The sequence below is a fragment of the Oryza glaberrima genome, chromosome 6 (genome assembly GCF_000147395.1).
Source record: "Oryza glaberrima chromosome 6, OglaRS2, whole genome shotgun sequence".
Classification (NCBI taxonomy): Eukaryota; Viridiplantae; Streptophyta; class Magnoliopsida; order Poales; family Poaceae; genus Oryza; species Oryza glaberrima.
In genome coordinates, this window is record NC_068331.1 from 17,228,898 (window position 1) to 17,241,016 (window position 12,119).

Below are 12,119 nucleotides of genomic sequence, written 5' to 3' on the forward strand. Positions count from 1 at the left end.
ATAAAAAAGATCAATCATGTAAAATTGATTAGTAGATTTATCATTAAACAAAACTATCATAATATGCAACTCTTTCTATTAAAACATCTTATTTTTATAGATATTGTTGGTCAAAGTAACATCTCAGAGACCGTGTCAGAGTCCAAAAATACTTATATTTTGGGACGGATGGAGTACATGATCCAACACGATCTGAGAGCTTAGATTTTAATTTCTTTTTCCTCCAAACGTAGTAATTTCTATACCTTCAGAGTGAAGGTGATTTATCTTTTCAAGCTAGCTTTACTGTACAGTTAACTATGTAAACAAACAAATTAATTAATTAATTACCTGTAACATTGTAAGGTGTTTAATTTTTTTGTAAGTAAAAAGTTTTTTTTAACTTTGATCAAGTGTGAAAAAAATAATCAACACAATAACAAGTAAATATACTATCATGACATACCTCATTGTGGATTTTAGAGAAGATTGACTCAGCACAAAGCTATCTGAACGGATTGAGTATTGAAAATTTGAAAACCGGATGTGAACAAGTCTTTTAAGAAACATAGAAATTTGTTTGAAAAAATCACGACGTTTTATGAGCTTTAGAAGCGTGTATGTAACAATCTGTTAGCTAGTATAGCACTTTCAAAGGAAGCCTTTTTCAACAGGTTGAGCTGTCGCTGAGACTAAATAGCTCTGTGATTTCGTCGTGAACATAAATGGACCACGTCACAATTTAAATGTCAAGCGACTTGCAGGTAACAGATCATCAAATTCGATCTTTCGATGGTTCAGTCTTGGTGAAATTTCATATGGGTGTATCCAGGTATTTTTCTCCTATTAAATCCTTTCACTTGCAATATAATCTTTTTTTCTCCTATTAACACATTCTGTCTTTGCATGCATGACCATCATTATGTAGAAAGCGTTGCGTTGTTGACCTGTAAATATATGCCACTTCTTGTTGACTTGTTGGGCCTTAGAAGAAAATTGCTGGATCAAAGCTGGCTGCTGGTGGGGGTGAATATAATGAAATGGAAATCGTCAGTTGATCCAATTGTTTTGGTCAGGCGATTGTATAATATGCTCTTTTGATATTAATCTTCCACATGGCTAGTTAAGGGCTTCTTATATATATTTACTACCAGTTGATACTCCGTGTTTTGGTGTGACATGTGGATAAATGCATGTTATATATTATAGAAATAGAAATGGTACATGTGTATGTTAAAATAATATGAAAATGATATGGATATAATGATTTGACATTGCTTTCATAAAGTTCTACAAATACAACAAAATTGTAAATGATATGATATATTTGTATGATATTTAAAATACTCTAGATAATAATTGCTAGTGGGTAATGATGTGACACACTTGCATGTTGAGTTTTAGAAATTAGTGGACATCAACTTTGTACTAAGATAAGATACGATATAATGTTGACTATACAATATTATTGGAGTATGTAGTTTTCTCGGAATATATTATGACATATGACCATATACTATGTTAATGGTGTATGATATTAATGGTGTAGGAATGTCAAAAGCACAAAAAAAAAAAGTACTTGCATAAACATGGATGACAACAACAAGCATATATTCTGATTTGGAGTCACAAGAAAATACTCCTCCATCCAATCAAAAATATTTTTTGGGAATTGCTAAACAACTACCTACTGAAATTTTTTGTTTTGTCAGCTGAGTTCGCGAGCGTTGGATTTTTGAGTTTGCTTGCATGATTATCATTATATAGAAAGCGTTGCGTTGTTGACTCGTTGTATGTATATGCCGGCCACTGGAAGGTGATTGGTAAGGAAAATCGCAGACAAATCAACGGTCGGATCGGACGCTGGACAAACCAGCTTATTAGACGCGACGAGCAGTATAGGAGCCAACACAAATTTGTGTGAGGGAAGAAGGTTGAGACGGATAGGGAGCAAGTGGCCGAATCGTGACAGTGCTACAAACAGAATGATTTCATAGTAGTAGTGCAACTTCCTTTTTCCGATGTATCTTTTTTTTTTTTTGCGGGGTTTTTCCAATGTATCGATCGTTGTTGACTTTAGCGAGCGCCAGCAGTTCAGTACACGCAAAACGCACAGCTATATATGTGTACGCTAATCATCCATGAATTGTCCCAACCTCATTTCCTTAAACGCCTACGCATAGCTCTCACCATGTATCCGCCTCTGGTTCTGGTCCTTGCAATCTTCTTCGCCGTGGCCACTGCCATAGCGGCCTTGTCGAGTCCCCTCCCGCACCCACTCGACCCACTTTCTCCCACGGAGCTCACGGCGGTAAGGTCCACCGTCCTCGCCTTCTCTCTCGTCGCTTCCCGCCCGATATCCTTTCACTACGTCGGCCTCGATGAGCCGGAGAAGCCCGATGTCCTCTCTCACACCAACGCCGCCGCCGCCGCCATCCTCCCACGCCGCGCGTTTGTGATCGCCCGAGCCGGCGGCCTCTCCCACGAGTTTTACGTCGATGTCACCAACACCTCCGCTCCCCGTGTGGTTTCGCATGGTATTCACGATGGGCCTGGCTTCCCAATGTTCACAACCGAGGAGCAGGTGGCGGCGGGACAGCTTTCACGCGAGTACCCTCCCTTCAGGGAATCCTTGCAGCGACGTGGGCGGGCCTTGACCGATGTGGGGTGCGGGGTGTTCTCCATGGGATGGTTTGGAAAGAATGAGGCGAGGCGGTTGGCGAAGGTGCAGTGCTTCATTGTTGCAGGCGGCACCGCCAATTACTATGCGCGGCCACTGGAAGGCGTGACGCTGCTGGTGGATGTCGAGAAACTAGTTATCGTTGCGTATAGAGATAGGGCAGCGTACTCGGTGCCCAAAGCTAAGGGGACCGACTACCGCGCCGGCAAGGCTGGGCCACCGTTCAACGGAGCGGTGCCGGCGCCTGGCGTCGTGGTGCAGCCGGAGGGCAAGGGCTTCCACATAGACGGTCATATTGTCAGGTAAGCCCCTCCAATTTGCATGGGGTTGTTACTTGTTACTTGCCACGTCTAAAACTGGTTTACTTCACGTGGTTCTATCCACAATTCCTTGGGAGTACCAATGACAGTTGCCCTTGGTTAAACGGTTGACAATATTCAGAGAGCAACTTCCCAACTTAAATAAATTGCATGTATTAGCAACTTCCCAACCGGTTTCAGTAAACTTTTGGGCTCATGTCTTTCGACTTTTCGCTATATAGAATCTTCCATCATGATTCGTCTTCCTGTAGGCCCAACTTATAGTTGTACTTAGTTATATAGCACTTATAAGTATAATAGAAAATTTATGCTCAATTACAATGGATTTATACACAGCTACAGTGAAAAAAGATTTTACAACTGTTTTTTCTCTAGATTTACGATTTTTGACATATTTATCCCCTTTTTTATCATTTTATTTAAAACGGGTTGTATCTATTAGTGGAAAATTTTGCAAGATTTAAAGCTCCAAATCTATCCATAAATCAATAGGTAGTACCTTTGACAAATTGAACTAATTCATGAGCTACACTGCTTGAGCGTGACTGCAGGTGGGCCAACTGGGAGTTCCACGTGGGTTTTGACATGCGAGCCGGCACAGTCATCTCTATGGCTTCTGTCCACGACGCTGATGCCGACCTATGGCGGCGGGTTCTCTACCGCGGTTTCGCCTCGGAGATCTTCGTGCCATATATGGACCCGGAGGAGGAGTGGTACTTCCACACATTCATGGACGCCGGTGAGTACGGCCTTGGTGTCTCGGCTGTCCCGCTGCAGCCTGAGGCTGATTGCCCAGCCAACGCCGCCTACATGGATGGTTATTACGTCGACGCGGACGGCAAGCCGGTGAAGTCGGAGAACATCATCTGTGTGTTCGAGCGGTACGCTGGCGATATTGCATGGCGCCACACCGGGGTCGCGGGACCAATCGCACCGGTGATCTACCATCGACCCCTCAAGTGCATGCTATAGTGTTTAATAAGGGTGATATATATATATATATATATATATATATATATAAATAAAATACTAGATGATGTGGCTTTCGGTGCAGATCACGGAGGTCCGGCCAGACGTGACCTTGGTGGTGAGGATGGTGGTGACGGTTGGAAATTATGACTACACATTGGACTGGGAGTTCAAAACCGTCGGCTCCATCAAGACCGTGGTATATAACAATCTTCTGTTTGCTTGCCGCGTTTAAAGCAAATTAAAGGGAGGAACTAACTCTTGACTCAATTAACACACGTATTGCAGGTGTCCCTTAGTGGTATCTTGGAGATGAAGGCGACGAATTACACACATGTCGACCAGATTAGAGATGACATACACGGCACGCTGATTGCCGAGAACACCGTCGGTGTCTACCATGACCACTTCATTACCTACCACCTCGACCTTGACATTGATGGTACCAAGAACTCTTTCATCAAAAATACCATCATTCCAAAGCGCAACACGGGCGTTCGTGCAACCAGCGGTGCTCCCACACCAAGGAGGAGCTACTGGACGGTACTCTATGAGGTGGCCGAAACTGAGGCTGAAGGCCAGGTGAACATTAATGACGCACCTGCTGACCTCCTCTTCGTTAACCCAAGCAAGAAGACAAAAGTTGGCAATGAGGTCGGTTACCGGCTCATTCCAGCCGGTGCAACGGCAACATCATTGTTGGCCAACAACGACTACCCACAGCGCCGAGCAAGCTACACTAAGAAACAGGTGTGGGTTACGCCATATAACAAGTCGGAGAAGTGGGTGTCCGGGCTGTACGCTGAGCAAAGCACGGGAGATGACAACTTGGCTGCGTGGAGCAAGAGGTATGTCACCTTGAGCCCATGGCTCCACATTTGTGTACCTTAGAATATCATATCGCTCATTATACATCCCATGGCATGCGTATGTTGGAGCAGAAACAGAAGGATAAAGGACGAGGACATCGTCCTCTGGTACACGGTTGGCCTGCACCATGTTCCGTGCCAGGAGGACTTTCCTGTGATGCCGACGATTAGTGGTGCATTCGAGCTCCGGCCATTCAACTTCTTTGAGAGAAACCCGCTGATCAGGACCAGGCCACCCGGGAACTCCCCAAACTGCTCGTGCAGCTTTGGAAGATCCGGATAAGGTGATCGATGCTGCCGTGCAACTTAATTATATTTGAGATGTCCTTCGTACTTACTCGGATAATGTCGAAAATCTAACTTTGTGACGTTTTTGTATCATTTAATTTCATTTTCAGTACCAGTTGAATAAATTGTGTTTAAGTTGTGAGAAGTCAGGCTCCATCGTGTGGTTCACTGTCACCTTCCTAATGCCTAAGCTTTGAAGCTGACTGCAGTATCTCTCATATCCACATATATTCTGTCACTTGCATACGCTTTGTCAATCAAATGTCAATGCCTTCAATTATTGCTGCTGCAAAGGTTACTGTTCCACCATCATAGATCATGTAGGGTATACATATGCATATAAGCATATTGCTTGGTCACCTGGTTAACGTCATGGCTTTGAGCTAGCTATATGACCCAAGCATGTTTTCATCGATACCACGAATGGTAGCTTCATTCCAACTTTGGCAGTTTTTCAATGTGCCCACGCAACGCGCGGTGGTTCCTATTGAATGAAATATGTAATTTGATTCTATTGTGAACTGCATATATATCACTGGTGGAGAAGTGCTTTTTACTCCCGGTTCGTAATCCCCAGTAGTCCCGATTGGAGCCGGGACTACGAATCCGGGACTAAAGATCGCTATCTTTAGTCCCGGTTCAGCCGGTTGGTAACACCAACCGGGAGTAAAGAGAGAATAGCGGCAGTCCCAAATGATCTCCTTTTCTTTTTTTATTTTCTCCCAAATCAAGTGGGATGCATATCCCCAAATCAAAGTAACATCCCAAATCCACATCACAAATAAAGTAACATCCTAAATCCACATCACAAATCTTAAAGTTACATATACATCACAAATCCTAAAAAATTACACACAAATCAAATACATCAAAGGTCATCTCAGATCCATCCAATAAATCACAAAATTATACATGTGAATCACAAATTAAAAAAAAAAGAAAACAGCGCTGTTGCCGCCGCCCGCCGGCCGCCGCCGCGTGCGGCCCCGCTAGCTGTCGGCTGCCAGATGGGAAGGGGAGGATGGGTAGGAAAGGGAAGAGGAGGAGGTGGAGGAGAGGGGAAGGCATGAGGAAGGGGAGGAGGTGGAGGGGATGGAGGGGAAGTGGAGGATGGGCAGGAGAGAGGAGGAGGTGGAGGAGAGGGGACGAGGAAGGGGAGGAGGTGGACGGGATGGATCGGGATGAGGAAGGATCGATCTGATTTAAACTGTAGGAAGGGGAGGAAGTTCGACCTATGGAGGAGAGGATAAGGGATAGAGATTATATACTACACTTGAATTTTAGTTCCGGTTGGTGTTCCCAACCGGGACTAAAGATCATTTGATATTTAGTCCCGGTTGAGAACAACCAACCGGAACTAAAGTGGTGACACCAACCGGGACTAAATATCCTCGGCCCCCTGACATCAATCTGACAGGGGATGAACCGGGATTAAAGATGATTTTTAGTCCTGGTTGATAACACCAACCGGGTCTAAAGATCATAGATGTCTCTGGGGTTTTCAACAGGGACTAAAGATCATTTTTACTTCCGGTTTTTTTGAAACCGAGATTATTGTGGTTTTGGGTCGACCCAGCATAAATCATTTCTCCACTAGTGTATGTTAGTTAGACTATGAACGAAAGCTGTAGTTTAGTGGTATTAATCGGTACTACACCATGTCAGGTGCTATCGGGCTGCACCTTGGGAGTTGGGATGTGTCACCAGGGCAAGCCCATGAAGAGGGGACAGATAGAAAAGGCAGTATATAAACAACACTTAGGCTCGGTTCCCGTATATAAACAACACTTAGGCTTAGTTCCCAAAAATACGTAGCACGCACGAAAAACGGAGTGGTCTATTTGCACGTGATTAATTAAGTATTTGCTAATTTTTTTTAAAAAAATAGATCAATATGATTTTTTAAACAACTTTCGTATAGAAACTTTTTAAAAAAACACACCGTTTAGCAGTTTGAAAAACGTGCAAGTGGATAACGAGAGCAGAGTTTGAAACCGGTTGTTACCAATATAGCCTTAGGCCGAGTTTAGTTCCAAACTTTTTCTTCAAACTTTCAACTTTTTCATCACATCAAAATTTTCCTACACACACAAACTTTCAACTTTTCTGTCACATCATTCTAATTTCAACCAAACTTCCAATTTTAGCGTGAACTAAACACACCCTTAAAGGAAGGATGAAAGAGAAAGAGCACTGCTCTGGTGCTATCAGCATCTGATGATAGTATTATAACCATTAAAAATAATCCGAATTCTTTGTTAATAAGGGTAAATTAGTAATTTACTAATACATTAATTTGGGTATGTCATTTTTATTTTTGTTCCCATCTCATAGTTCGTTGCATCGCTGATATCCCATAAAAAAAAAAGAGAGAAAGCAAAACGAAGCTTCTGCATGTGGCGGTGCTTGTGGATCGCAATTCGCAAGTCTCTCCCGCCGGCGGCGTATACACTCCGGCACCCCTGTCAGATGACAAGTCACCTTTAGAAAAAAAGGATTGATAGATAATACTCCTTTCTTTCTTATTTTAATATATGATGTCGTTGATTTTTTACTAACGTTTGATCATTCGTCTTATTTAATTTTTTTTACAAATATAAAAATATTATGTCATGCTTGAAGACATTTAATGATAAATCAAGTCAATGTAAAATAAATGATAAGTACATAATTTTTTTATAAGATGAATATAAAATAAATGATAAGTATATAACTTTTTTATAAGATGAATAGTTAAATATTGTTAAAAATTTAATGATGTTATACATTAAAACACGGAGGGAGTATGAGTTTGAGAGCTGCTTTCATTTCACTGAACCGTCAAATAGACTGCAAGCTATTTCAATGCTGAACAAATCCAGCATATAATTAAGCCAGTGTAGGGGTTGGGTGTGAAACGTAATCCAGTTCCCTTTCTTCATTGCAGGAGGTTTACCTGGTGACTCCAGAAGAAAAACGGAAATGGTAAACCCTTGTCAAGTCTCCCAAATTAAGCCCCTGATCTTACGTAATGGCTGTCGCTGGAGCTCGTCGACGATAGCGTTTTTGCACATTAACTAAACATCTCAGCGATAGAGTTTTTGTCCCTGATCTTCTATGTATCTCAGTCGAGTTGGCGAGCGGCGCTTTCATGTTTGAGCTGCGGGATGAGAACCCTTCCGCACCTGCTAGTTTAGTCACTGCAAAATAACAATTATACCCCTCCTCCTATATTTTTAAGAAAATCCCCTATGTACAATTGATAATTCATCTAATCATTTATGTATCTCTGAATTTTTCCTCATTCCTTATATACCCTTGAGTTTTCATTTAGATCTCCTCTATGCCCATTACGTTAGTTGACCATGAGTTGACCGTTAAATGTTTTTAAAATTGACTATATTACCCCTCTCTTATCCTTATGTGCTAGTTTAACGATAAAAACACAATTATTATATGATGAAAATATCTATTTGTAAATAAACAAAGGGAATATAATTATTTGACAACAAATTTTAAAAATAAATTAAAAAATTTTAAATTAACTTTTATGGTATGCGTATATTGTTTTCATCAAAATTTGAACCCAACAAATAAATAATTTTGGTTCACAATTTATAGCTAAAACTCTTATATGGATTTTGTAAAAAAAATAAATTTGTTCAACAGTTTAAGTTTTCTTTTCAATAAATAATTATGTCACATTTGATTTTATTATGAGTTACAATTTTTCACATTGTGAATTATGAAGTAGAGTAGATAGCATGTAATGTAAGAATGGGAAATGGGCGATATGGTCATTTTAGAAAAATTTAACAGTCAACTCACGGTCAACTAACAGAATAGGGATAGAGGAGATCAAAATGAAAACTCAAGGACATGTAGGGGATAAGGCAAATTCAGAGGTATAGAAGAGATTGCGAAACTTTTTAGAGGTATATAGGAAATTTTCTCTATATTTTTTGAAGAACCACAATGCCTTATCACGTTTCTACTACTACTAACTAAGGTGGTAGTAGAAATATATTTGAACCATTTGATCAAATGAGATCAATGGTTCAGATTTCTTTCTACTATTAGTAGAGGGCGCACCATACTGGGGCCCTAACAGAAAACAACGACTTGGCCATGGTGGCTCGGCGCGGCGCGGCGACAGCATCCTATTTCCTGGCTTGGAGCCTTGGTGATTTCCTTTCCTACCTCTCATCGATCTTTCTTCCAGCCCCCTACCTTAGCTTCTAGAACCTTCTAGAGCATGTGTCATCTACCTCTTTTCTTCTTCAGTTTCACCTCAAACAGCTAGTTATACTTTGAGTTTGTACTGGAGATTGTTGTTATTTGTTGAGAAAAGAGGTCCTTTAACAATCTGGGATCAAAGCCATCGATCCTTGCTTGAGTATACAATGAACAATCAAAAGAAATCAATGGATTGGTACCTAGGTAGGTTACTAGAGAAATTTGTGCTATATGTTACTACAGAAATACTCTCAACAAATAACAACAATCTCCAATACGAACTCGCATGTACAGCTAGCTATTTGAGATCAAACTGAAGAAGAAAAGAGGTAGAGGGTACAAGCACTAGAAGGTTCTAGAAGCTAATGTAGGGGGTTAGAGGTAGGGAAGGAAAACGCCAAGGCTCCAAGCCAGGAACTAGGATGCCACCGCCTCCAACCCGTTGTTGCCAAGGCTCTGTTTTCTATTTTGTTTGATCAATGATCCTGTAGTTAGCTGAAACCAAGAACATGTCAATGTTATATCATACAATACTATAATGTAATAGGAAATTCTAATCAATAAATCAATTCATTCATTTTTTCCAAGTTTCATTGTTTTAGTCTGTTTCCCAGGAAAATTAGAAAAATTCACAATAACTGCCTTTTGTTTGAGTCTATTGTTTGAGTAAGCAATAAGAATTGGAGCCAAAGAATTCCCAATGGGAAAATTCACTTTTTCTTGTTAAGGAAAAAAGGCAAATAATTTCTCAAATAATAACCGTTGAAACCCGTAACTGCCTTTGTTCAATGGGAAGAAGAAGGCAACATCTTCAAATTCCCAATTGTTGAAACTTACTACATCCATCCCAAAATAAGTGCAGCCATAAATATCCGTGTTTAGCACTTTGACCATCCGTCTTATTTAAAAAAATTACGAAAAATATTAAAAAAATTAGTCACACATAAAATACTATTCATGTTTTATCATCTAATAACAATAAAAATACTAATCATAATATTTTTTTCAAATATGACGAACGGTTAAACGTTGAATATGAACAGTGCTAAAACTACACTTATTTTAGGACGGAGGGAGTAAATGTTTACTTAAAAAAATACATGTTCAGCTTCCTCAAGTCTAGTTTGTGTATCTATATTTCTAAAGCTGGCAGGCCTCCCTGCAAGCTGATTGGTTGAGTTGTTACCCCACTCTTTGATTGACATGTGTCCCTACACCATCCGTCTATAAGCACAGCGCACTCGCGCCCTTTGCACCTAGGGAAGCCGGGAAGGAGGAGCGTGAATGTTGGCGGGTCAGGGCCACATGTCAGTACTAAATTGGCAGAAAGCTCTCAACAGGGAACTTCCAGAAAAATTCCAGGAGGAAAAAGTTGCAAGTGAAAACAAAACTCTCGAGAGAACATCCAAAAAATTCAACGAGGAAAGAAAGGCAAAAAAAGAAATAAAGAGTTGAAACCCAGGAAATTTGAGGAAAGAAGGAAAGTTAAGAAAAATGAAGAAAATTATATTGAGTGAAAGTCATTCACAATGAACGAAACAAGGAGGAAATTTTATTGGAGTTGCAGCTTTTTCAAAAAAAATATATAACAAATTTTTTCTAGCATGATTGGGAATTTCTAAATACTTAAAAGATAGTGTAAATTTCACAAAACTACATGTATTTTCACTAAACTATAACAAAACTATAAATTTAAAATGTCGTATCATAAAACTGTATATTTAACATTAAATTTATCACAAACTACAGATCTATGATCAATTATCACAAAACTATATATTTAATATTGAAGTTATCACAAAATTACAGATTTTTAGAGTTTAAATCCTAACACTATTGTTATGTTATGTTAGAGCTATAAACATAGTTTAATGATTGAATCGGTTCTAAACCTATAGTTTTATAATAATGTTCTAACTAAATGGGTAGTGATGCAGACATCACTACTTCGGATACTCACAACAATCCTCCACCGGTCATTTAAGAGTCGATAATAAGAGCTCGCGCGCGACAATTGAATTTAGAGGTGAGCTCGTTCCTATGTTCTTCATTGTATGAATTTGAGAATAGATTGCTGCCTAATGATTATATTGTGATTAAGAACAATGTAGATAACAAGGAAACACTTGGAGAAGGACTTAGTCATGGAGGATCAATGTCACACCCCAAAGTTCTTTCCCAAGCCTAAATTGAAAGTTATAAATGGTCTCAAGAAAATACTTGTGTAAATCAAGAGAAAACCCTAAGAAAGTAATACAAATAATAATCGAATCTGACATGTGGAATTTTTCCTGAGTTCTACATGTCGAAATTCACTAACAGGATTTTTAGTGGAATTTTCAGAGCCCTAGAAATAATTTTAATCAATTAAAATTGAGCACAAGCAATATTTTAATTCCAGGGAAAATCCTTTTCTTCCTTTTTCTTTTTCTTTTTCCCCCTTTTTCTTTTCGGATGGGCCGCCGGCCATTCTCCTTCTTCTTCTCCCTTCCGCTGGGCCGGCCGAAGGCCAAGGCCCAGTTAGGCAGGCCGCCCCGCCTCCCTCCTCTCCCGGGGTCGCCGACAGGTGGGGCCCACCTGTCGGGTCCTCCCCCAACCTCCCGCCGCCCGCGCCGGTCACCACCCCGCCGCAACCGCCGCCGCGCCCACGCCGCTGCCTCCTCCGGGCCACGTCGACCACGCCGCGCATGCGCCGCACCTCCCGCGCCCACTCCCCTCTCTCTCCCGCCCGCGCCCGCGCCCGAGATGGCCGGGATTCGATTTTCGAATCCCGCCTCTCTCTCTCCTCTCCCACTCCCC

General features: G+C 40.9%; 1 protein-coding gene across 3 annotated transcripts; it reads left to right on the forward strand.

Moving 5' to 3' along the window:
• Nucleotides 1–2,086: 2,086 nt before the first annotated feature.
• On the forward strand, nucleotides 2,087–8,094 carry LOC127775812 (amine oxidase [copper-containing] alpha 2, peroxisomal-like). Of its 3 annotated transcripts, none has more exons than XM_052302116.1 (6): nucleotides 2,087–2,961; nucleotides 3,531–3,915; nucleotides 4,034–4,147; nucleotides 4,237–4,796; nucleotides 4,890–5,101; nucleotides 8,032–8,094. In XM_052302116.1, the coding sequence occupies exons 1-5, from the start codon at nucleotides 2,102–2,104 to the stop codon at nucleotides 5,098–5,100; spliced, it is 2,130 nt and encodes a 709-aa protein (XP_052158076.1). In that variant the 5' UTR covers nucleotides 2,087–2,101; the 3' UTR covers nucleotide 5,101; nucleotides 8,032–8,094. The 3 variants fall into 3 exon arrangements, with proteins under 3 accessions (XP_052158076.1, XP_052158075.1, XP_052158074.1); XM_052302115.1 differs by lacking the exon at nucleotides 8,032–8,094 and adding an exon at nucleotides 5,216–5,640; XM_052302114.1 differs by lacking the exon at nucleotides 8,032–8,094 and having other exon boundaries at nucleotides 4,890–5,637.
• The last annotated feature ends 4,025 nt before the right edge of the window (nucleotides 8,095–12,119 follow it).

Coding starts and splice junctions, on each gene's coding strand:
- LOC127775812 (XM_052302116.1), top strand. CDS start 2,102: ATGTGTACGCTAATCATCCATGAATTGTCCCAACCTCATTTCCTTAAA. Junction 2,962..3,530: donor ATAGACGGTCATATTGTCAG/GTAAGCCCCTCC, acceptor GCGTGACTGCAG/GTGGGCCAACTGGGAGTTCC. Junction 3,916..4,033: donor TCGCGGGACCAATCGCACCG/GTGATCTACCAT, acceptor CTTTCGGTGCAG/ATCACGGAGGTCCGGCCAGA.